Below are 26,906 nucleotides of genomic sequence, written 5' to 3' on the forward strand. Positions count from 1 at the left end.
GGCAGGGCAGCAATGCTGATTGGCTGACTTTTGGACCAAACAATGAGGAGGTCTGGTTACCAAATAATACAGTCCCTATGGGCTTTTCTATGCAGTTTTCTTCTCTATGATACTGCTTTGGTCATTCTGTTACCGTGAGACTCCCACCATGACGACGGGGAAGATACAAGCATGTGAATCTATGAAAGATAATACTGGAGAACTATAGTGTACAGGTAAGTAACTAGTTCCTTCCTTTCTAGACATCACATATTCCATAAAACCAGCTGTAATGGATTAACACACAGGTATCCTTTTGTTATAGTTTACGCCACAGCAATTTTAAATGTATAGCGTGCCTTTGGGCCTCTTTATCAAGATAAAGTTAATCTTCAGTCCCCATGTTGAGGCACGATCACCTCCAGTTTCCTTTTTTCAATGTTCCTCGTATGTTGTTTGAACTGTTGTATTTCTTGAAGATGTGTTTTTTCACACACAGGTCTAACTCTGTCTCCATTCACACAGGTACATATTTTAATGGGCTCCTGCTACAAAACCAAGAAGTTCCTGCTGTCACTGGCAGAAAATAAGCTGGGACCTTGCATGCTGCTTGCTCTCCGGGGGAACCAGACTATGGTGGAGGTATAGTTGTCTTATTGTTTGTCCTTTGACATCAGCGCACACCTGTTTTTATACTGGCATACATGCAACTTCTGAAAATGGATAAGTGGGAGAGTTAAACCAAGAATTGGCAGAGATCTGGCCTTGACTGTCAGTCTTTTGGATTTGCCAGTGCTTGTTTTATTTATTTATTGCTTTTTCAGCAGTTGGGGGAGCTTGCTGGGCTTTTACCAATATAAAAAAGGCCCCAGAACATTATTTCATTCTCAAAAAACACACATTTCCATAGTAGCCTCTAGCATTATGAAAACTACTTTGTGTGTGGATGTGCTCCCTGTGAAAGAGCCTAAAGTTATCACACTCAGAGAAGCTAGCCACCGGCTTAAGTGGGCCAGCCAACTGTCCCAGGCTGTATGCTGTAGTGAGCAGGAGAAAAATATAAGTCACACAACAGACCAAGGATGAAAAGGGCTGGCTGAAAGGCCACTATAAGCAAGTATATATTTGAGTAAAATCAAGTGTGAATGGCTAATCCCATACCTAAGCCTATGGGGCATTTAATTTCCCCATCCATTGCATTCAAGTAAATGAGTTGGCATTAGGTAAAATATTCTGGAGTATCCCCCCTAAATAATGGAGTGTTGTCATGCATGTGATGGGATCTCAGGCGATTTTACCCTTAAAATCAGGGTGTGCTGTGAAGAATACTCAACCTGATATTTTAATATGAGTTATGCCCTTGCCGCAAAGTGCGTAGGAATGCTTATAATCTGATAAATGTGAGCTATTGCTGTGAACACAGTGTTACTATGCAGGCAAACATTTTAACCCACAGCTGTCAGCCCAGAAAGGCATTTCTTCCTCACTCTACAAACCTTGGGGTTATGGGGCACAGTCTCTTGGAGCACACTTTTGTGTTGGAAGTATGAATATTTTATAATAACATGATGGAATGACCATCCCTTAGCTTTCCTTAGAGAGAGATATGCGTTGTTCTGAGTGCAGAATTGTCTCTCTTTTAGAAATTAATAACTGCAGGCTGTCTGCTGGTTGTGGCAGATGAGCTAAGGAGACACGTATACCAGGACACACCTGGAAAGGGAACTATTGCCACAGTTCTCAAACGATCACATAGTGAACATTAGCTAAGCTTTACTTGATTGACTGTTTTTTAAAGTGCTATTCAAGAATATGCAGTGGAATTTTAAACTAAACTTTTTGAAAAATTTGGTGTAAATTCCGAATCTAATATTTTACAAAGAATTTCACATTTCGGGTTTGATTTTAATTTATGTTGAAGCATGTGTGGACTTTCATTTTTAGTGCTATAATAAAGAACGTTTTACTTTAAATATACCTTGTACTAAAGTAAAATCGTACACACACACACACACACACACACGTGTACACGTGGCACCGGACCGGAGTTCGACATAGCCTGTTTGGTGGACTGTGGAGCAAAGCAGTATAACACAGGCAGCTGAACCGTCTCTACAGGACGTATCCGCCGCATAACGTGGATTATACAAATCTAAGGCATGCTGTAATATTATGGCTACCTGCGGACATTTCCTGCAACATCAGAGGCTGGTCAAGGGGGTCATGAACGGCGCTGAGGTAAAGGCGGAGAAAGCAAAAGGGCATTACAACACCTTCTCAACATGGCAGCCCGCAAAATACATTTTCAAGTCCTTATTCGCTGACCCTGAATGAATGACCAATCAGGAGAGACTATTCCTTTTAAATTAACACGCCTCGTACCTGAGAAACTCACGCACCTTCCATGCACTGAGGAAAGCTACGGCTGAAACGCGTCTGCAATACAGCGTACTCAGAACCTGATAAGGCCGATTACTGTAGGGCGCGAAAGGAGTACCAGAAACTCATTCAGAAACACAAAACCGACTACTTTTCTGAAAAAATCCTCCAATCACGCAACAAATCTAGAGATTTATTCAATATTGTGGAGAGTCTTGGTGGCAGCGATAGAACCTCCTTAGCTGTGATTCCCACCCAGGACCTCTGCAACACACTAAATTCTTTTTTCTTTAATAAGATCTGCGCCATAAAGCAAAGTATTCCCACCATTTCGCCTCCCCCTCTTCTGGCTGATATCTATTATAATCCTTCTACCCTGGAATTTCTCCCCCCCATTGACGTTGCCTGCTTATTTAAACTCCTTCTTAAAGTCAAATCCGGTTCCCCTGAGGACATCTGCCCCCCATACATTTTGCGAGAAGTGGGAACCGCCATCCCTGAGAGCATGCTCTCCATGATGAACGGATCTCTTTCACAGGGTCTAGTCCCTGATAACTTTAAAAAAGCTCTTCTCATTCCTTTGTTAAAAAAAGCTGGGGCCAACCCACTGGACCCACTTAACTACAGGCCCATATCCCTGCTGCCGTACTGTGCCAAACTATTGGAGGCCCATGTCTGTGACAGCATCTCCCAATTCTTGGAAGAATCACAGTATCTTGCGCCTAATCAGGCTGGCTTCCGCCCATATCATTCTACTGAAGCAGTCACCGTCTCAGTTCAGAACACTCTGAGGCGGAATGCCGATGAGGGGATCCATCAGGCTCTGGTGCTACTAGACCTATCGGCTGCATTCGACACGGTTGACTATACCATCTTGGTCAACCGTGTCGAACAGGCTGGTCTCAGGGGCTCTGCGCTGAGCTGGATTCGCTCATTTATTACTGGCCGCACCCAATCTGTGAGACTGGGTTCCTTTACTGCCCCCACCATTCCTACCACCTGCGGAGTCCCTCAGGGTTCATCCCTGTCACCTTTGCTTTTTAATTTATACCTTCGCCCCCTGCTGTACTCTCTCAGGAATGCCAGAGTAACCATCTTCAACTATGCAGATGACTTGCAGCTCATCTTTCCTTTAAACACCGAGGACTCAGTGGTAGAGTTTCAAAACACCATGTCTCACATCCTGAGTTGGATGAGCTGCAGTCACCTGAAACTCAACCCAGGCAAGACTGAGCTGGTCTTGCCTGGGCAGAGTGCACTTAGTTGGAACCCTGGTTTCTGGCCAGTCAGCATGGGAGCTCCACCATCTAAGTCGTCCTCAGTCAAGAGCCTAGGAATTTTTCTTAGTGAAGATCTCTCTCTGAAAAGGCAGGTCGGCGCAGTGGTGTCCTCCAGCTTATTTCAGTTGAAGAAAATCAAGAAAATTGCTCGTTTTTTCTCCCTGGAGGCGCTCACACAGATTGTCATCTCCCTGGTTCTGTCCAGACTGGATTTTTCTAATAGTCTCTACCTTGGGCTCCAGGTCGGAGAGCTAAAACGTCTCCAGCTGATTCAGAACCAGGCAGCCAGACTTATTCTCAACTTACCTAAAAGGCAGTCTGTTAGATTAGGCCTCAAACAGCTACACTGGCTGCCTGTTGAGCAGCGGGTAGCTTTTAAAACCGGGTGTATTTTATTTAAGTCCTTACATCACTCTGGCCCTCTATTCATCAGAGACCTGTTTAAAAAAGACGATCCCCCCCGGAATCTCCGCTCTATGCACAAATTCCTTCTGATTGTCCCCCCTTATAAGAGGAAACGTCTCGGAGGTTGCTGCTTTGACCACCTTGCAGCCACCTTCTGGAACTCTCTTCCCCTTCATCTCAAAACTTGCGATAACATTTTCAGTTTCAGACACTCCCTCAAAACATGGCTCTTTTCCCAAGCGTTCTGATGAGTTCCTTTATGCTTCCCCTGATTGACGCGTTGTGTTCCTGTCTATAGCGCCATGAAGCCCCCGGGCGTACGAGCGCTCTACAAATACATTTCAATATCAATATCAATATCAATAAAGGTGCTGAACCAACCCCCGTGAGTGCCTGTGCTTTCTTTAACAAGGCAAGCGTTGGAGCTTATATCAAACGTGATCCCCACCATCACGTACACGTGGCACCGGACCGGAGTTCGACATAGCCTGTTTGGTGGACTGTGGAGCAAAGGAGTATAACACAGGCAGCTGAACCGTCTCTACAGGACGTATCCGCTGCATAACGTGGATTATACAAATCTAAGGCATGCTGTAATATTATGGCTACCTGCGGACATTTCCTGCAACATCAGAGGCTGATCAAGGGGGTCATGAACGGCGCTGAGGTAAAGGCGGAGAAAGCAAAAGGGCATTACAACACCTTCTCAACATGGCAGCCCGCAAAAGACATTTTCAAGTCCTTCTTCGCTGACCCTGAATGAATGACCAATCCGGAGAGACTATTCCTTTTAAATTAACATGCCTCGTACCTGAGAAACTCACGCACCTTCCATGCACTGAGGAAAGCTACGGCTGAAACGCGTCTGCAATAAAGGTGCTGAACCAACCCCCGTGAGTGCCTGTGCTTTCTTTAACAAGGCAAGCGTTGGAGCTTATATCAAACGTGATCCCCACCATCACGTACACATGGCACCGGACCGGAGTTCGACATAGCCTGTTTGGTGGACTGTGGAGCAAAGCAGTATAACACAGGCAGCTGAACCGTCTCTACAGGACGTATCCGCCGCATAACGTGGATTATACAAATCTAAGGCATGCTGTAATATTATGGCTACCTGCGGACATTTCCTGCAACATCAGAGGCTGGTCAAGGGGGTCATGAACGGCGCTGAGGTAAAGGCGGAGAAAGCAAAAGGGCATTACAACACCTTCTCAACATGGCAGCCCGCAAAATACATTTTCAAGTCCTTATTCGCTGACCCTGAATGAATGACCAATCAGGAGAGACTATTCCTTTTAAATTAACACGCCTCGTACCTGAGAAACTCACGCACCTTCCATGCACTGAGGAAAGCTACGGCTGAAACGCGTCTGCAATACAGCGTACTCAGAACCTGATAAGGCCGATTACTGTAGGGCGCGAAAGGAGTACCAGAAACTCATTCAGAAACACAAAACCGACTACTTTTCTGAAAAAATCCTCCAATCACGCAACAAATCTAGAGATTTATTCAATATTGTGGAGAGTCTTGGTGGCAGCGATAGAACCTCCTTAGCTGTGATTCCCACCCAGGACCTCTGCAACACACTAAATTCTTTTTTCTTTAATAAGATCTGCGCCATAAAGCAAAGTATTCCCACCATTTCGCCTCCCCCTCTTCTGGCTGATATCTATTATAATCCTTCTACCCTGGAATTTCTCCCCCCCATTGACGTTGCCTGCTTATTTAAACTCCTTCTTAAAGTCAAATCCGGTTCCCCTGAGGACATCTGCCCCCCATACATTTTGCGAGAAGTGGGAACCGCCATCCCTGAGAGCATGCTCTCCATGATGAACGGATCTCTTTCACAGGGTCTAGTCCCTGATAACTTTAAAAAAGCTCTTCTCATTCCTTTGTTAAAAAAAGCTGGGGCTAACCCACTGGACCCACTTAACTACAGGCCCATATCCCTGCTGCCGTACTGTGCCAAACTATTGGAGGCCCATGTCTGTGACAGCATCTCCCAATTCTTGGAAGAATCACAGTATCTTGCGCCTAATCAGGCTGGCTTCCGCCCTTATCATTCTACTGAAGCAGTCACCGTCTCAGTTCAGAACACTCTGAGGCGGAATGCCGATGAGGGGATCCATCAGGCTCTGGTGCTACTAGACCTATCGGCTGCATTCGACACGGTTGACTATACCATCTTGGTCAACCGTGTCGAACAGGCTGGTCTCAGGGGCTCTGCGCTGAGCTGGATTCGCTCATTTATTACTGGCCGCACCCAATCTGTGAGACTGGGTTCCTTTACTGCCCCCACCATTCCTACCACCTGCGGAGTCCCTCAGGGTTCATCCCTGTCACCTTTGCTTTTTAATTTATACCTTCGCCCCCCTGCTGTACTCTCTCAGGAATGCCAGAGTAACCATCTTCAACTATGCAGATGACTTGCAGCTCATCTTTCCTTTAAACACCGAGGACTCAGTGGTAGAGTTTCAAAACACCATGTCTCACATCCTGAGTTGGATGAGCTGCAGTCACCTGAAACTCAACCCAGGCAAGACTGAGCTGGTCTTGCCTGGGCAGAGTGCACTTAGTTGGAACCCTGGTTTCTGGCCAGTCAGCATGGGAGCTCCACCATCTAAGTCGTCCTCAGTCAAGAGCCTAGGAATTTTTCTTAGTGAAGATCTCTCTCTGAAAAGGCAGGTCGGCGCAGTGGTGTCCTCCAGCTTATTTCAGTTGAAGAAAATCAAGAAAATTGCTCGTTTTTTCTCCCTGGAGGCGCTCACACAGATTGTCATCTCCCTGGTTCTGTCCAGACTGGATTTTTCTAATAGTCTCTACCTTGGGCTCCAGGTCGGAGAGCTAAAACGTCTCCAGCTGATTCAGAACCAGGCAGCCAGACTTATTCTCAACTTACCTAAAAGGCAGTCTGTTAGATTAGGCCTCAAACAGCTACACTGGCTGCCTGTTGAGCAGCGGGTAGCTTTTAAAACCGGGTGTATTTTATTTAAGTCCTTACATCACTCTGGCCCTCTATTCATCAGAGACCTGTTTAAAAAAGACGATCCCCCCCGGAATCTCCGCTCTATGCACAAATTCCTTCTGATTGTCCCCCCTTATAAGAGGAAACGTCTCGGAGGTTGCTGCTTTGACCACCTTGCAGCCACCTTCTGGAACTCTCTTCCCCTTCATCTCAAAACTTGCGATAACATTTTCAGTTTCAGACACTCCCTCAAAACATGGCTCTTTTCCCAAGCGTTCTGATGAGTTCCTTTATGCTTCCCCTGATTGACGCGTTGTGTTCCTGTCTATAGCGCCATGAAGCCCCCGGGCGTACGAGCGCTCTACAAATACATTTCAATATCAATATCAATATCAATAAAGGTGCTGAACCAACCCCCGTGAGTGCCTGTGCTTTCTTTAACAAGGCAAGCGTTGGAGCTTATATCAAACGTGATCCCCACCATCACGTACACGTGGCACCGGACCGGAGTTCGACATAGCCTGTTTGGTGGACTGTGGAGCAAAGGAGTATAACACAGGCAGCTGAACCGTCTCTACAGGACGTATCCGCTGCATAACGTGGATTATACAAATCTAAGGCATGCTGTAATATTATGGCTACCTGCGGACATTTCCTGCAACATCAGAGGCTGATCAAGGGGGTCATGAACGGCGCTGAGGTAAAGGCGGAGAAAGCAAAAGGGCATTACAACACCTTCTCAACATGGCAGCCCGCAAAAGACATTTTCAAGTCCTTCTTCGCTGACCCTGAATGAATGACCAATCCGGAGAGACTATTCCTTTTAAATTAACATGCCTCGTACCTGAGAAACTCACGCACCTTCCATGCACTGAGGAAAGCTACGGCTGAAACGCGTCTGCAATAAAGGTGCTGAACCAACCCCCGTGAGTGCTTGTGCTTTCTTTAACAAGGCAAGCGTTGGAGCTTATATCAAACGTGATCCCCACCATCACGTACACATGGCACCGGACCGGAGTTCGACATAGCCTGTTTGGTGGACTGTGGAGCAAAGGAGTATAACACAGGCAGCTGAACCGTCTCTACAGGACTCTACAGGACATCCCTGACCCTGTGCAGCCGAGCTAAACGCTGCCAGAGACAGGCTTTGTTTCCCTTCTTGCCGCCATCGGCGAGCCTGACCATAGGCCACGCCCATTTGCACGAGGCCACGCCCTCCGCTGTTACATAAACAGAGCTGACTACGCGCTCGCTAGATTAGACACTCCTGAGGCTCAGCCGGGAGGTAGTTTATGGCGCCGAAAACGATCTTTTCACAAACATTTTAAAAACTGTGTGATAACTTGTATTTTATCTTTGCACACCCCTACCTCGATTTAGGAGGTTTCTGTGGACATCCCTGACCCTGCGCAGCCGAGCTAAACGCTGCCAGAGACAGGCTTTGTTTCCCTTCTTGCCGCCATCGGCGAGCCTGACCATAGGCCACGCCCATTTGCACGAGGCCACGCCCCCTATTTCCCCATAAGAGCATGTGTTTTTCACGTACGCGCAGCGGGCGCGCCGAAGGCGCGCCTAAGGCAAGCCCGTCTGCGCCCGTCCGCGGCCAGACGGGCCCAGGGCCCCGGGATACTATCTCTCCCTTGACTTACTCTTCCGCTACACTGAGAAGCCTTCCGCACCCCTCTTGCGCCCTCCTGTCTACAACCTGGGATCGCCTCGTGTCCCTTGGCATCTCGGCTGAACTGCCTTCCCCCAGACTTATCTGGGTGTCCCCGTCAGCCCCCACCCCGCCTGAGACTCGCATCCGCATACTCTATCTTAACACACGGTCCCTCCCCCAACATCATGTCGATATTTTTCTTTTGCTGACAGCTGAGAACCCTGACATCTTGTTGCCCACTGAGACCTGGTTGTCTGATCTCTCCCTCCCTGACATCTTGGCTGCTCTACCTTCTAACTACTACATGCTGAACGCCAATCGGCCCACTGCCCGCCGTGGCGGAGGGGTGGCGGCAGTCATACGCAAAGATCTGACTCTCATTGCGTCTTCCTCGCTATGTCTCCCTGACGCTGAGAACCTTGTCATCAGCCTGGCAACGGAAGCTGGTGCTTTGACCCTCATTGTCCTATATCGCCCCCCTACCTCTATGCCCTTGTTTCCTGCTGCCCTTAGTGAGCAGCTCTCTGCCTTGCTGACCTCTTCGGCCCGCATCGTCATGTTTGGCGATTTTAATTATTGGTTTAATCATGCCGATGCTGGCCCCCACGCCACTGAACTGTTTGAGGCACTCTTCAGCCTTAATTTGATCCAGCACGTCACCTCCCCTACCCATACCGGGGGTCACATCCTGGACCACATTTGGACGCAGGGGGTATCGCTATCTTGCCCGATTATCTCCCCTTGCTTCTGGTCCGACCATTCATTGATCGAGTCCTCCATCTCTGTAAAGGGTCTGGTTAGGCCCCCCCCTCTGGAGGGTGGGACCGCTCGGAAATGGAATGCTCTTGACTCCTCTGCCTTCCTTTCCTTTCTCGCGGAGACCCAATCCTCATCTAACAACACTCTAGACGTCAACACAGTGGACGCAAACATCTCTCATTGGCTCACAACGGCTAGCGACCAATTCGCCCCCCTGTCCGGCTTCCCTCGCTCACGCCACAGTAAATCCCATAAATGGTTCAACTCAGCCCTGAAACAACATCTTGAGCTGCGTCAACTGGAGCGTAGGTGGGGGCGTAACTATCTCAGCACTGATAGGGAGGCGTATGTGTCCGCACGCAAAGATTATAAAAAAGCCATTACTACAACTAAGTCTGCTTTCGTCTCCGAGAGAATATTAACAGCCCCTAACAAATCTAAAGAGATTTTTAAGGTCCTCGGCGAATTAACATCGGACGCCAGGACACTCCCGAATTTTCCCCCTTTCCGTAGAGTCATGCAACGCCTTAAACTCCTTCTTCATCGATAAGATCTCGGCAATTAAAAACTCTATTCCCTATTCCCTTCCCTTAGCTGCAGCTGTAGCCCCCCTGCTAACATCTCCACTCTGTCCTGTTTCCCCACGCTCGATTCCGACTCCCTTGCCAAGTTGGCCACCCGAGTGAAATCCGGTTCCCCCAAGGATTGTTGCCCTCCTTCAGTGCTTCGCGACATTTGTCACACTCTTCCGCACTGTATCCTACCCTTACTCAACACCTCCCTTAACTCTGGCATAGTCCCCAGGTCGTTTAAGGGGGCCGTACTGGTGCCTCTGCTAAAAAAAACTGGCGCGGACCCAGCGGTCCTCACCAATTACCGACCCATCTCCCTCCTGCCTTTCCTGTCTAAAATTCTGGAGGCACATGTTACTACCTGCCTCTCGCAATTTATTGAGGAGTCCAACTTTCTGGAAATCAACCAGGCCGGCTTTAGACCAGCCCATTCCACTGAGGCTGTGATTCTCGCCGTGCTGGACAATCTCAGAAGCAACGCTGACAGAGGACTCCCCCAGGCATTAGTCCTACTAGACTTATCGGCGGCATTCGACACGGTGATCATAACATCTTACTCCACCGTGTCGATGCCGCCGGAGTCTGTGGGCCTGCCCTGTCCTGGGTCAAATCTTTTCTAGAGGGTAGATCTCAAGCAGTAAGCTTGGGTCCCTTCAGCACCACCAGTGTCCCTTCATCCTGTGGGGTCCCCCAGGGTTCTTCTCTGTCCACCCTCCTTTTTAATTTATACCTTCAACCTCTCCTTCACTCCCTTGGTAGGTGGGACATCACAGTGTTCAATTACGCGGACGATTTACAAATTATTTTCCCCCTCACCTCCCCTGACGCTGTCACCAACTTCCAGGCAGTCATGACACACATCCAACACTGGATGAACCAAAATCAATTAAAGCACAATCCCGGCAAAACTGAGCTTCTCCTCCCTGGGAGAAGTGCCCCCCATTGGGGCCCTCAGTACTGGCCAATTGAGCTTGGGTCACCTCCCTCTCCCGCTGGCTGTGTAAAGAGTCTCGGGGTCATTATTGACTCTGAGCTCAATCTCAAGGCCCAGGTGAGTGCTGTAACATCCTCCTGTAAGTTCCAGCTATACAGGATACGGGAAGTTGCCCACCTTCTGACTTCCGAAGCCCTGCTACAAGTTTTAATAGCTTTGGTGATGTCCCGCTTGGACTTCTCTAACGCCCTATACCATGGCCTCCCCAAATCCCAGCTGGCTAGGTTACAGATCATCCAGAACCAGGCTGCCAGACTGGCATTTAAAATCCCTAGATGGCAGTCGGCCAAACCCCTATTATATCAACTACACTGGCTACCAGTCAGTGAAAGAATAGCCTTTAAGGTCTGTTGCCTGGTCTTCAAAGCCGTAACTGGTCCCTCCCCCGCTTTCCTGAAGTCCCTGATCACCCCTTACTGTCCTTCCCGCACCTTGAGGTCCACCCACCTTCAGCTTCTAGTTACCCCCCGGTTTAAACTCACTAAATCTGGCGGCCGCAGCTTCTCTCACCTGGCTCCCAGGCTATGGAACTCTCTTCCACTCTCACTCAAGACCTCTTGCTCCCTCCTATCTTTTAGTAAATCTTTAAAAACTCTGCTCTTTTCACATCCCCACTAAATTCCTCCCGCTCAACCTCAGTGTCCTATCAGCGCCAGGAAACTCATGGTGACAGTGCGCTCAATAAATTTCCCTTAACATTAACATTAACGTATCCGCCGCATAACGTGGATTATACAAATCTAAGGCATGCTGTAATATTATGGCTACCTGCGGACATTTCCTGCAACATCAGAGGCTGGTCAAGGGGGTCATGAACGGTGCTGAGGTAAAGGCGGAGAAAGCAAAAGGGCATTACAACACCTTCTCAACATGGCAGCCCGCAAAAGACATTTCAAGTCCTTCTTCGCTGACCCTGAATGAATGACCAATCAGGAGAGACTATTCCTTTTAAATTAACACGCCTCGTACCTGAGAAACTCACGCACCTTCCATGCACTGAGGAAAGCTACGGCTGAAACGCGTCTGCAATAAAGGTGCTGAACCAACCCCCGTGAGTGCCTGTGCTTTCTTTAACAAGGCAAGCGTTGGAGCTTATATCAAACGTGATCCCCACCATCACGTACACGTGGCACCGGACCGGAGTGCGACATAGCCTGTTTGGTGGACTGTGGAGCAAAGGAGTATAACACAGGCAGCTGAACCGTCTCTACAGGAAGTATCCGCCGCATAACATGGATTATACGAATCTAAGGCATGCTGTAATATTATAGCTACCTGCGGACATTTCCTGCAACATCAGAGGCTGGTCAAGGGGGTCATGAACGGCGCTGAGGTAAAGGCGGAGAAAGCAAAAGGGCATTACAACACCTTCTCAACATGGCAGCCCGCAAAAGACATTTTCAAGTCCTTCTTTGCTGACCCTGAATGAATGACCAATCAGGAGAGACTATTCCTTTTAAATTAACACGCCTCGTACCTGAGAACCTCACGCACCTTCCATGCACTGAGGAAAGCTACGGCTGAAACACGTCTGCAATAAAGGTGCTGAACCAACCCCCGTGAGTGCCTGTGCTTTCTTTAACAAGGCAAGCGTTGGAGCTTATATCAAACGTGATCCCCACCATCACGTACACGTGGCACCGGACCGGAGTTCGACATAGCCTGTTTGGTGGACTGTGGAGCAAAGGAGTATAACACAGGCAGCTGAACCGTCTCTACAGGACGTATCCGCCGCATAACGTGGATTATACAAATCTAAGGCATGCTGTAATATTATGGCTACCTGCGGACATTTCCTGCAACATCAGAGGCTGGTCAAGGGGGTCATGAAAGGCGCTGAGGTAAAGGCGGAGAAAGCAAAAGGGCATTACAACACCTTCTCAACATGGCAGCCCGCAAAAGACCTTTTCAAGCCCTTCTTCGCTGACCCTGAATGAATGACCAATCAGGAAGACTATTCCTTTTAAATTAAAACCCCTCGTACCTGAGAAACTCACGCACCTTCCATGCACTGAGGAAAGCTACGGCTGAAACGCGTCTGCAATAAAGGTGCTGAACCAACCCCCGTGAGTGCCTGTGCTTTCTTTAACAAGGCAAGCATTGGAGCATATATATATATATATATATATATATATATATATATATATATATATACAGCCACGGCCCGTTGAGGGAGTTTCGGTGGGGCGGAGAGGCGGGGCGGGGGAGGGGCAGGGTGGCGGGTGCTAAAAACCGGAGTATGGATAATTGAAGGTAAGTAAACACTTTAATAAATAAAACGAATTTCGTAGCGCACCCTGCATCACATTTTGCGATGCAGAGCGCGCTACGAAATTCGTTTTATTAATTAAATTGTTTACTTACCTTCAATTATCTAAACTCCGGTTTTTAGCACCCCCCACCCTGCCCCTCCCCCACCCCGCCTCTCTGCCCCACCGAAACACCGTCCACGGGCCGCGGCTGTGTATATATATATATACCAAACAATTCCCACCACTTCTGACCACATCCGTGCTTCGGCGAATAAGGAACTCGGACCACCACAGCAGTTCAGGCAAGATGTATATTTATTTGCGTTTATCCCGCAGCCTACAACGACGCGTTTCGGTCTTCAAGAGCCCTTGATCGCATTCCTATATATATATATATAATACATACACACACTTTGGGTCATGCTCTTCTTCCATTGGTCCGGGTCTGTTCAGCTCTTAATCACATTTTGCTTCTGCCCACCGCTGCGTGGAAAGATTAGACAGCCACTTCAGCTATTTGCACTCTTGCGCTGTGAGTGACTGCATTTTGCCTGATCACATGTGCACACCCACCTAAAAATAATTCTCCTTGAGTACCAGGGCTGGAAGGCCAGTTCTGAACTTTGGCAATGTTTTTTTGTTCATTCCATTCCTTATACCTTGTTTTATCATATTCAGTCATCATTGTGTGCTTAAAGTATGTCTTTAGGTTACAGTGAATCAAAAGTCAATAGTAGTAGTACCTTTACAGGAATAAGAACCACATTTTCCTGTAATGTTCATACAAATTAAAAGGGCTTTTGGTACCTGGTCTATTTACAATCACCACATAGGAAGGATCCATACTATTCCTTCAAAATTATATGTGATTGTTAATTTTTGTTTTATATTTTAAATTTGTATTAGTATATGGCCATGTTTGGAGGAGGCATGTTTTATTTACTTTTCTTTTTGTGGTACATGCTTGAAATAAAGACAAATAAGCATTGTATCATCGGCTTGCCAAGAACAGACCAATTAGCTTTGTCAATATTTTTGATAGGCACATTTAAAAAGTAAGCTGAAGAAAACAGGCCTTTGTTAAAAGTTTGCTAGATAAGATTTAATAAGGAAGAACAGCGCTAAAATTCCGAGTAATCATGAGGGTTAGAAGCATAGAATTGACACCCCGGTTTCAGTCTCACTCTTTCGACTGTGTCACTGCTTGAATTAGTAATAAATGGTTGATCATTGATGTTTCCATCTGACATGACCCTGTCTTCTATCACAAGATTCTCTGCTTGATGCTTGAATACAACATCACAGAAAACAATGATACACAGCTGCAGATCATCTCAACGCTCGAGAGCACAGAGGTTGGGAAGCGCATGTATGAGCAGCTGTGCGACCGGCAGCGTGAGCTGAAGGAACTGGTGAGTACCCTAGTCGAAGTTTAGAACTACTGGAACAATTATGTGGTCATGCCTATTGTATATACCATTAGCCGATCTGCACATTGAGTGTAGTGGCCAACCCCAAAACCAGTCTACAAAAGAGAGCCTACCTTATGTTTGAGACCCTATGTCTTACAGCGACTTAAGACATCTAAGTACATTCAATGAGAGCTAATGCCCTGGGAGCCACACATGATCACGCTATCACTCCACTTCCTTGCTCAAGTTTTAAAAATCTAGCCTATTACTTTCATCAACCATTCTATTCACACGTTAACTCTTCCAATGGTTGATGTTTTACTCCTCTCTCTATTTTCTGGAGCTTCTGAATGTTCAATTCTTTGTGCATGACGTTGGAGCATTGCTCTTGATGAATGATTTTAAAATGTGAGTAGGATAATTTCAGTGGGTGAACTCCCCTTGCAGTACAATTCCTCATGTCGTTTGTCCCTGCCCAGTGTTCTCCTCTCTTTGAGTTCCTTTGATAAATCCTTAAGCCCGACATTATTTAACTTCCATATGACCCAATTGCTTGTGTTAATAGGCCCTTTTTGTGTCAAAGCTATTACATATGCAGATGACACACAGATCATTCTTACCTTATACAAAAACTCCACCGTTGCAGAAGAGAAATTCCACCACTGTCTAACAGCTGTTCCGAACTGGATGAAACCCAACCATCTGAAATGCAACAGTCAAAAAACAGAAATTATGCTGTTTGGGAAAGCCAATCTCTTCACGCCTAGTCAGTGGTGTCCTGCAGATATGGTTCCACCGCCAAATACTGCGGATACAGTACGGAACCTAGGAATTAAGTTTGATACCACTTTATCTTTCCACAGTCAAGCACTTGCAGTGGCAGGTATGTGTTTCCATACCATAAAGATATTGAGAACGTTATTAGACTTACTCCAGATGAATGCTAGGAATACAGTAGCTGGTGCCTTGGTTTTGTCTTGTTTGGAGTACTGCAAAGCCTGTACCCCGGAGTAAACAAGCTGTTTTGAAAAAACTACAGGTGGTCCAGAATGCTGCAGTCAGGTTGGTGTTCCAGCTTCCCAGGCGATCCCCTTCTGCGGCAGCACTCGCAACGCCTGCTCTGGTTGCCAATTACAAAAAGATCCTGTTTAAAGTTTTAATAATCACTTATAAAGCCATAAAGGCAACAGACCCGAGATATCTTAGGTCCAGAATCCACCCTTATTCCACACAGCGCCTTTTGCGGATATCTTCAGGTAACTTCCTAGCCGCCCCCAGCTATCGTTTGAAAACTAAAGGGGGAAAAACCATTGCTGTACTAGGAACAAAAATCTGGAATTCTTTGCCGCTACAGTTGAGATTGGCACAATCAGAACTTATGTTCAGGAAACTGCTAAAACATAGATTTTTACTGCGCCTGACAACATGGTACTCTCTCTCATCTGATCTTCTCCTCTAACTTGACCCCCCGTTGCTTTATACCACAGACCTCTTGTATCCTTTCCTACAGCGCCAAGATACTCCTAGGAGTGAATGTTGCACTTTATAAATATACTCATTCATTCATTCATAAATAGTGGTTTCTAATATGACACCATGTTCTTATTTTATTGACACATGTGTTCTCTCCTACAGCAAAGGAAAGGCGGCCCCACTCGGCTCACACTGCCCTCCAAGTCCACAGTAAGTTGATCCTGAATATGGCACAGTTTCGATCTATTCTTTGTCTTATCCAGTCATCATCGTGTGTTTAAAGTATGTCTTTAGGTTACAGTAATTCACCCACTAGCTGGGAAGCACCCATACCATTACATTAAAATTTTATGGGATTGTTTTTTTTTTTGGTTTTTTTTTTTTTACATTTAACATTTGTATTGGCATATGGCTGTGTTGCTGGCCATTGTGGATTCTAGTAGGTCAGATCAGGTTCTAGCAGGACATTACGGGTTTTAGAAGGTACTGGTGAGTTCTAAGAGTTTCTCATGGGTTCTAGAATTGCATAGCCAGTTCCAAGGAGTTACGGCAGATCCTAGTAGGTCATGAGAGGTTTTATTGTTAAACACTGTTGTAATCCCCACACTTTTAATTTCAGACACCCTTCGAGAACAAGGTTGCTTGGATAAGAGAATGTGTATCTCTTCCTTTTTTGCAATTGTAGGTTAATTCTCTTACCTATGTGACGTAATAAATGTCAGGTCTTCTAATGTCAGCTTAAGTTAACCCTGCTGCTAAAAGCTGCCTTGTATCGAGCTAAGGGTTACGCTTTTCTTAATGGCTTTACCTTAACCCCAGCAACACAAAAAGATGATGGACGGAATGCTGAATATTGTCAAACATTCACTCCCAGTCACAGATCTGGGTTAACTCCATCTGTCCAAGTTCAAACTGGGGTGGTGAGCAAAGAAACAATGGATTTAGGCCCAGGTCTCTGTACTGTGGATGAATGTTTGACAATGTTCAGCATCATTGCATCCATCATCTTTGTGTTGCGTTACTTAGAACCCATACACATATGACCAGGACACCCGACTATGCCCACTGGACAGGGTTCGAAGTTTAATTATCTGAAACCATCGTCATGTATGACTCATTCAAATAGAGAAACCCCTTTTTAGGTCTCGGAACTGCGAACAGATCGCGAAGCGATCTGTCGTTCCGAGACTCTATTGCAATCATTCTCGCTTTCAAGGAGTCAAGGGAGACAGGAGACAAGTGAGGTGCACGCGCAACCTAGGAACTGGGATCAGGTCGCGCGCGCTTCCTGTCTCCCATGGCTCCTTGGAAGCAGACACGCACGCATACACACACATACAGACCCCCCCCTCGCCGCGCATACACACACTCACACATACAGACCCCCCCCGCCGCGCATACACACACGCATGCACACACAGAGACCCCCCCCTTCCTACCTCGTCTCGGCGTGTCTTCGCGCTCCCTTGTTTACTTCCTCGTTTGGGCGTGCAACCTTCATAGGTCCGCCTTCCTGTCCATGGAGAATTGGGTTAAATTACGCGATGCCCAATCGTAGGGGAAGAAGGTGGGGAAGAAACTGTGACTGATAGGGCCAGTCACCACTTAGGAGCAGCAAGCGGCGTTCTCTGCTCTGGGAAAGGCTACGCAACGATCGCCCTATCACTCCTGGCAACGGACCTGAGGCGTGACGTGTGCGCGTGCTGCTGAGGCGGCTGAGTGCAGGTGCTGGGCAGGGTTATAGGCGGGGCCAGAGGGACCGGCAGCGGACCAAGGGCACAGGTAACGCGCTGTACTCCGGGGTCGAGGGGGACCAAAGAAGCGGCACTTCTGGGCTACCGGGGTGGGCGGCAGAAGAGAGGCTCAGGGTCAAAGGTGTCTTGGGAAGTGGCGGACGGTGTGGGTGCAGGGACCTGTGGAAGGGACCGAAGGGTATCCATGGCGTAGATAGAAACCGGATAAGGAGTAGGTAGGCACTGACGAAAGAATAGGAAGGGAGGTGGCTGAAGGAAGGGCAAGTGTCGGTGTGTTTATGTATGGACTTAGGGCATCGACAAGAGATGCCGTATGCGGTTTTTATTTCGGGTCATTGGAGGGGTATATGAGTGTGAGGCACGGGTATGTAGGACTGAAGTGCAGTGTAGGTTGGTAGTTTAGTAACAGCTTAGGGTATGTGGGAGCTGCATACATATCTAAGGCAAGAAGTAACTGGTTATTCTGGGGCCGGGACATTGAGGGGAGCCCTGTACTGCATTAGGGAGAAGCCCTGTAGTGGTCCCTAAAAACCCCTAGAGCCCAGGCTCACCAGTGGGGGACAGACCCCTATGAGCTCCTGGTACCTACATTGGTCGGTGGTAGCGGGTAATGTAACTTCTGTGAGTAAAGTTAGCACTGTTGAATAATAAACCATGCTCTGACATCTTTTTAGTGCCACTGGCATGCTGGTGCAAAATTGTACGTACCATAATTCTACTAATACATCTTAGTTATCAGGAAGATCTTTATGAGCATAACGAGTACAGTTGTTAATAGTTTTAAGTGTTATTCGAAGCAAGTTGATTTTTGCTTGGATCGTTTCTCGAGTTATTGGCATTTTTCGTATCATCGTGTATGGTATTCTTGTTATTGGCAGTGTTAACTAAATCAAATTTATTCTTGCAAACATTATTTACAGAAAAACTTCCAAGACCGCCGAACAGAATAGAGCTACATACATTTGTGATCTATCAGTCATTAGCATGGAAGTGTCATCGTTGTAAACGTTTAATGTATCAGCTTTTGTATTTAGCATTTGGATTTTTACCCTATTGAATTCACGAAGCGATACGTAATTGGGCACAACTAAATTGATTTGAGGTGTTCTTACTTCTGCTGCACCATAGCAAGCGGACACCTTCAAGGAGAGAGAAATTAATGAAATTGCAGCAGGAGTATTATTCCGAAGTGCTTACTGTGACAGAATTGTAATTACGCACACATCTTTTCAGGTTTTTGTAAGGCTTAATTTTAATCTGGTTTATTTCCAGTGATGATGCCATGGTTTTTTTACTGCAACGGTTTTCAGCAGTGGGCCTTCACCAACACAGCAGTGTCAGAGAAAGCCATGTGTTTGCTCCTCAGGATCACCACACGTTTATTCTTATTAAGATAGCTAAACGTATTGACCCCTTTCAGATCTTTCTATCTGTTTACTCCTTTTCAGATCATCATGTGTTGTTAGAATGTTCCTGATCTCTCAATGTGTTTAACCCTTTGAGATTGCTCCATGTACACATTCTATCGGCCAATATGGAACAATAACTGGGCTCTCCATCACTGTAAATGGACGCTTTATTAGGACAAGGAAGAAGTTGAACTTCTTTAACATTACATCAATTTGAAAAATCCCACTTCACTAATACATCGAATAAACTATCCCCATCACCCTTCAGCCCCCCCTCACATTAAACGGCCCTCAACGGCAACGTTCACCATTCAGCAACACCACCAACCGTCAGCACATGCTTCCACCAGGCACACACACCACCAGCCGTCAGTGCACACTTTAACCAGGTACACACACCACCAACCGTCAGTACACACTTCCACCAGGCACACACACCACCAGCCGGCAGTGCACACTTCCACCAGGCACACACACCACCAGCCATCAGTGCACACTTCCACCAGGCACACACACCACCAGCCATCTGTGCACACTTCCATCAGGCACACACACCACCAGCCGTCAGTGCACACTTCCACCAGGCACACACACCACCAGCCATCAGTGCACACATCAATTGTTAACGCATCCACAAATAACTATTGTGGCAATCGCAGTATGGCGCACTTTACTTTCAAACATATTCATCTAAAGCGCAGCATGCCACCACTGCTACAAAAATAAATACACATTTTTTTGGCCTACAATTTATAGACTTTTGGTGCAATTGGTGTTGCAACATTAAGCAATGCCAATAGCTCAAACTTAATTAACCCGAGACCTATTGCATTGTAAATGCTTGTTTTTAGAGGACTCTACCATCAATTTAACATAATAATTTAGATGCAAATAAATTGTGTACAAAACAGTTGTAAAGCTAGAGCGCAGGACACAGAATTTCTTTAACCCCTTCGACGCTCATGACGAGCTGGGCTCGTCATGAGGTAGCCTCCTCGCACGCTCATGACGAGCCCAGCTCGTCATGAATAATGGGTTTTTAAAAAACTCAGCGCAGCAGGGGAAAATGCTCCGCAACGATGCGGTTAACATGTTTGTATTGAATCCATACAAATACAGTGTAACATGATCAAGATAGATGTAGTGCGGACGACGCAGTGCTCAATTGGTGATTACATTTACAACATATGATACAAAGGACACTGTACAATCCCCAATGGTTGTATTCATATATTACAAACCATACATAAAAGGAGGCATAAATCAATTCACGAAGCCAACCAATATGGGGGGCGGGGGTGTCATAAACATTTCTACCTCAAAATAATTAAAGGGTCTCTACAGGACACAGTCATCTGACTACCATACCACCATTGTGCTGGTTTAGATTACCTCACATGTCTGTCTGCAATTAATGGCTCCAGGCTCCCCGCTTTAGAATGATGCTTTCATGAGGACTTTGATTATTTGCATGTTCATATCTACTTAGGATTTGAATAATGTCACTCTAGTCAGGCTCAGATTCAGTTCCAGAGCTGTAATACATCAGGGTTTGGTGTTTTACATGTTCTATATCCATACTTGAACTGAGATGGAAAGACAGTTTTTAATTCTGACACGCCACTGTCAACTGGTGTCTATAAGAAGAGTCCTCAATATGGTGGCTTCCCTAGAAGAGGACCTTTAACGTGCAAATGCCTTTTGTCTGGGAATAAATACACCCCAATGTTGCTCACTTCAGGGTCTCTGTTGTCGTTTGGTGTAATTGTACTTGTACAAAGGTTGTCATTTAGCCCACGGTGGCATTGCTACAAGTTCATTGATTGTGCCATGGTAAGGTGTTGCCAACCACTCCTCTTGTTCTCATCATGTGTAATTCTTCTTTGCAGGACTCAGACCTTGCCCGGTTGCTTAGCTCGGGGTCGTTTGGAAATCTGGAGAACCTGAGCCTAGCCTTCACCAATGTAACCAGTGCCTGTGCTGAGCATCTCATCAAACTGCCCTCCCTGAAGCAGCTCAACCTCTGGTCTACACAGGTAGGAACGTGCACATGAACTCTGTGCCCCGGAGGTTGTATGACAAGATACAGCTAAACAGTAAATGTGTGTACAGCCATCCCCAGAGAAGTGAGCCCACACATGTTCCACCAGCACAGTGGGCCTGTGGCAAACGATGTGTGGGCTATGGAGCTATCCATGTCCACAGCACTGGCAAGAAGCGGCTGCCCATGGATTCTGTACTCGCTGGTCTTCAGATCCATACCATAGCTTGCACAGGGTGGTCGTGTCCAGGAAACTTGCACCCATCCATCTGGAGAAACTTCATATTGCTTTCTTGTTTCAAGAACCTGCACTCACCCATCCTCAGAACCTGCATATTGAGATCTTGTGTCAAGAACCTGTTCCCAAGCATCCTTACAACCATCACATTGTGCCCCTGAACCTGAACCCTACAGCCACTCTTCCTCAGATCCTTCACATTGTGTTCCTGTACCTGGACCCTGCACCCGCCCATCCTCAGAAGTAGCATATTGTGTTCTTGTTTCAAGAACCTGAACCCACCCATCCCCATAACATTCATATCGTGCTCCGTTTCTGTACCTGGAACCTGCATACCACCCATCCTGGCAACCTATATATAGTGTTCCTGTACCTCTAACTGGCTGGCACCCACCCACCCATCCTTGGAACCTTCATATTGTGTTCAGTTACTGTACCTGGAACCTGCACCCAAACCTTCATATTGTGTTGTTTCTGTACCTGAAACCTGCACCACACATCCTCAGAACCTTTGTGTTTTGTTCCTGTACCTGTAACCTGCACATCCTCTGACACTTCATATTGTGTTCCTGAACATGGAGCTTGTACCCACCAATCCTCAGAACCTTCATATTGTATTCTCGTTTCAAGAACCTGCACTCGCCCATCCCCAGAACCTGCATATTGTGTTCTTGTCTCAAGAACCTGTGCCCAAGCATCCTTAAAACCTGCACATCTTGCGTCTGTACCTAGATCCTGCACCCACCCATCCTCAGAACCTTAATGTTTTGTTCCAGTACCTTAAACCTGCACCCGACAATCCTCAGAACGTACACATTGTGTTCCGGGACCTGTAGCCTTCACCCACCCATGGTCAGCACGTGCATTGCTGTACCTGTCCTCGCTCATCCTCCGGGCAGAGCTCAGCACACAAGCACAGGTGCATGCAGGGGCCTGGCTTCAGTGCAAGAGGCACATGACTGCATGAAAGCGCTGCTTTGTGCCTCATTACCCTTAGTGTTTCTTAACCAGATGTGAAAGATGTTTTTCTGAACACTCTGGGTTGTTAATGATTAAACCGACTGAAACTCACGCCCTGTGAACAAATACCAGCCCTGCCCAGGTCTCAGGTCCATAAAATCTATAACACTTTGTCACCGGGGCCGGTTGTCTGCTTTTAAACCTGCATATCTTCCAGTGCTTCAGAGCATTGTAAAATGTGTTAAGTAACAGAGAACTTGGTAAATATAAAAAAAAACAAAGTCCAGGCCAAAAAACCTAAAACACCTTGATCTGCTAGTTGATGTTACAATAAAATTGGGATGAAAGGAGACAAGAAAATCGCCATAAGGTTACTATTAATAGTGACAATTCCAGGGTTTGTACTTTCTATGTGCCCTCGCCCCCCAGGGTCCCAGATTCTCTATCCTCATTGAGCACCGCCCCGACACCCCAGGTGTCACCATATTGTCTGTTATTATCCTATTCCTGATTGGGAGGACCAAGTGTTCTATCCTTTTCCAACTCCTAACAGCTTATCCCACAGCACTGACTTTGTATTTACTAAATATCCACTTATTAACCTCTGTTTCTCTGTTGCAGTTTGGAGATGCCGGCTTGCGGGTTTTGTCCGAACACCTCACGGCGCTGCAGGTCCTCAATCTGTGTGAGACACCGGTCACTGACGTGGGGCTGGTGGCCCTGAGCTGTGAGTAGATCCTTTTTTCATTTCTTACTTTGAAATGCGTAGCACTGTGGGTCATTTTTCCGTCAAGGTCCTGTCATCTGTGCCTCTCTCTTGAAGCCTTACTTAAGAGAAATATCTTTGTGTACACTGTCATGATATATCCTTCTGATTTCATTGCTTTTTTGACAGCTCATTACGTGGTTATTCTCCAGTTTTGGGGTATCTTTCATAGATTCACATGCTTTAATCTTTCTACGTCATCGAAGTGGGAGTCTGACGGTACATAAAAAGCACTAAGTATTTACTCTAACATTAAAGTTAATAGAGAAAAACCATTACCTTTAATATCCCATCCTATTCATTAGGTATGGTCCAAACTTCAGCCAATCAGGCAACAGCACCCTCTTGAACCCTCTCCACAGAGGCTCCAGGCTCTCAGATTTTCCACCTCACGTCGTGTGAAGGGAATCTTCCTGGGCTCTACTCAGTACGTTCTCTTGAGGCCCTCTGGATTTCTTCCGAACTTAAATTCAACATGTCTTCTTCTAAACTATCTCTCTTCAGGCATTGTAATTCTTGTGGGAAACTAAGACTTTATTCTGTTGATCCCGACAAGAAGTGTATCTACTGCCTTCACCCTGAACACCAGGTGAGAGATTTTAAATCTGCAGGACTTTCTCTCAAAAAATCCTGAGAGACTATAGCAAGTTGGATATCTTATGCAATCCAGTTTGGCATCAACAAGCAGGCAAACCACTACTTTCAACAGTGAAAGCTTACTCTACGAGAGCAGTCTCCTCTTCAACGGCTCTCTTTGCTTGTGTGCCTATTTAACAGATTTGCACAGCAGCAACCTGGTCCAGCAGGCACACTTTCACCAAGAATTACTGTCTAGAAGCTGCAAGTAATACTGATACAGCTTTGGGACAGGTGTTGCTACGTAATCTTTTTCAGCAAGGTGAGCCTATATTCTTCCCACCTGCCTAAATGTTGGACAATTGTTGTCATGATAGTAGATATCACTTTTATTTTTTGCATATGCATTGTCAGATACTTATGTATGTAGATGCATTTTGATATACAGATGTACGTGTGTATGTGTAATATAAAAAACATATATATATATATATATGTTATATGGATATACGTATGTGAATAAGTGGTATAGGTATTCACCATACACTTGGTGATGTACAGGATTCTGTACATACTTAAGTTACAACTACTATATATTCAGATCCCAGTGTGTGGATTTATGAAAGATACCCCAATACTGGAGAAGAAAATGTTACTTACCTGTACCCTGTGGTTCTCCAGCATTAGGGGTGTCTTTCATGGATTCACATGCCTGAATCATTCCCCGTCGTTGGAGTGGGAGTCCCACGGTACATAAAATAGCAATAATATGCCATAATATCATAGTAAAAACCAGTAATTCCCAACCAGGATGTAAAGTAGCCCAAGCTACAGGAGAAAAAACTTCCACACTCATGACTATCATAGTAATTTTGTATAGACCAAACTGTAGCCAATCAGGCGACAGCACCCACCAGAAGGTTCTCCCCAGAGGCTCAGGCCCTCAGATTTTCTACCGCACGTCGTGTGAAGGGAGTCTCCCTGAGCTCTGCTCAGTACTTCTCTATTTTCCTTCTGGAATCTAGTGTTTTGAAGATGTCTAGCAAGTAATTTCTATTCAGGCCTTGTGACTCCTGTGGTAAGCTCCGGCTTTTTAAAGAAGATCCCCACAAGAAGTGCATTTACTGCCTGTATCCTGAACATCAAGTCAAGGACTGCAAGATCTGTAGGACCTTCCCTCAGAAGACATCAGGGACAGAGAGGGCAGTCTGCTTTTGTGGCTACAAAAGCTCAAGGATTCGGATTATCCTGCTTCTGAGGTAGGCAGTATTGCCTCTGGTACTACTTCAGCCTCTAGGAAGAGAGCTGCTGATGAGGTTTTAACTTCTCCTGGGGCTAAGGTTGCGAGGAAGCAACAACCTGCTAAGGGGTCTCAGAGGCCTTCCACATCTAAGGCCACTCCCCCTGTTAAGGAGAAAAGTGGTTCATCTACGCCCCCGACAAAAACCACAAAGAAGTTACCTCAAACATCTTCTGAGAAGACTTTACCTCAGAAACAGACCCTGTCGTCGAAGACGCCGTCGACGACTCCTTCGTCGAAGAAGATCTCCGTCGACGCTACGTCTACGTCAACGGTAACTTTTTCCTCTCCTAAGCCTGAGATGATTATGTTGACGGCGGCTTCATCGCCGACGATGGTCTATGTTACTGTTGGACCTATATCGTTGACGGCAGAGTCTTCATCTTCTGCCATCGTCGGCGCCTCATCGACAGCTAAACTAAAGAATGTTCTTCCGTCAACGAAAAAGCCACCGTCAACGGGATCGTCGACGACTACCACACCGTCGCCAAAGACACCATCGTCGACGAAGACGTCGACGAAGATACCATTGTCGACGAAGCCAACATCGTCGACGAAGACAACAGCGTCGACGAAGACACCATCGTTGACGAAGACACCATCGTTGGCGGAGCCATTATTGTCGACGACGATAACTGTACCGTCGACGACGACCTGATTGTCGTCTACCGCCAAACCCAGGTCGACGAGTCCTTTGGTAGCACCCCCGTCGACGCCACAGCTATCTTCTTGTACCACTTTGCAAGCGTGGTCGCCGTCTACGGCTTTTCTGTTGACGCCAAAACCGTCTTTACTTCAGAGACGTGGTTAAACCTTGGAACCTTTATCTCCTCTGCATATTTCACCGCAAAAAATACCTCTACAGGTTCCAGACAAGCTACTGAATTCTGAGGACAGTGATGTGGATTCTGTTATTGAGGAAACATTTGGAACGGCGACAAGTCCTTCCGAATTGAATATAAAATATCAAGAGGACGACCAAGAAGATCAGCATTCCCCTGAGCAAATGACATCAACTGTGACAAATGTCCCTTCAGCTCAGGTGCCAATAGCATTGCTCACCAACCTTCAATGCATGCTAGATGACTATTGCAGGCGTTTTCCGCCATCTGAGTCAACAGGCTCTGTACCTCCTACACCTGTGGTTGAAACGCCTTTTCCTGACCTCAGACCTCCAAGGTCTCCTCCACCTGCATCATCCAATCAGCTGGACGAACAACGTTCTTCAGACGAAGAAGAAAGAGAAGAAGGAGAAGTCGATAACGAGTCATTGATGTCGGAGTGGGATGATTACCAGGTTCAAACTCCTTCTCCTTCGCCACCGGCTACTTCAGATTCACCTCCAGTGGACGTGGGTGGATTCCACCTTTTAATGGAGCGGGCCACGAAACGCTTCCACATTCGTATGGAGCATACAGAACAGGAATGCTTCCTATATGATTTTAAAGACCAGCCAAGGAAGGAAATGAAGTCTATACCTATTATAGATTTCATCTGGAAGGAGGGGATTAAAGTCATGTCTAACCCGGCTTCCATTCCTCCCGTCCTGCCAATGATTGATCAAAAGTATAAGGCTCCGGAGAAGTCCCCTGCTTGCCTTATAGGACAACCAAAACTGGATTCAGTAATCGTTCAAGCTGCACAAAAGAGATCTAGGAACCCTTCATCTCCAATCTGGATGCCATTGGCAAGCGTGTTTCAACGATAGCAGCTACCACGGTCCGAGCT

At 46.5% G+C, this 26,906-nt stretch overlaps 1 protein-coding gene across 4 annotated transcripts in view; it reads left to right on the plus strand.

Moving 5' to 3' along the window:
* CMIP (c-Maf inducing protein) overlaps positions 1-26,906 on the plus strand; it is a 511,919-nt gene that overhangs the window by 451,120 nt on the left and 33,893 nt on the right. For all 4 annotated transcript variants that reach the window (XM_078669852.1, XM_078669853.1, XM_078669854.1 and 1 more), the window contains 5 exons: positions 505-621; positions 14,521-14,661; positions 16,297-16,344; positions 21,187-21,333; positions 23,158-23,263. In XM_078669852.1, the coding sequence (XP_078525978.1) occupies positions 505-621; positions 14,521-14,661; positions 16,297-16,344; positions 21,187-21,333; positions 23,158-23,263 (559 nt within the window). The remainder of the gene's footprint in view (positions 1-504; positions 622-14,520; positions 14,662-16,296; positions 16,345-21,186; positions 21,334-23,157; positions 23,264-26,906) is intronic.

This window comes from Lissotriton helveticus, chromosome 12, assembly GCF_964261635.1.
Source record: "Lissotriton helveticus chromosome 12, aLisHel1.1, whole genome shotgun sequence".
NCBI lineage: Eukaryota > Metazoa > Chordata > Amphibia > Caudata > Salamandridae > Lissotriton > Lissotriton helveticus.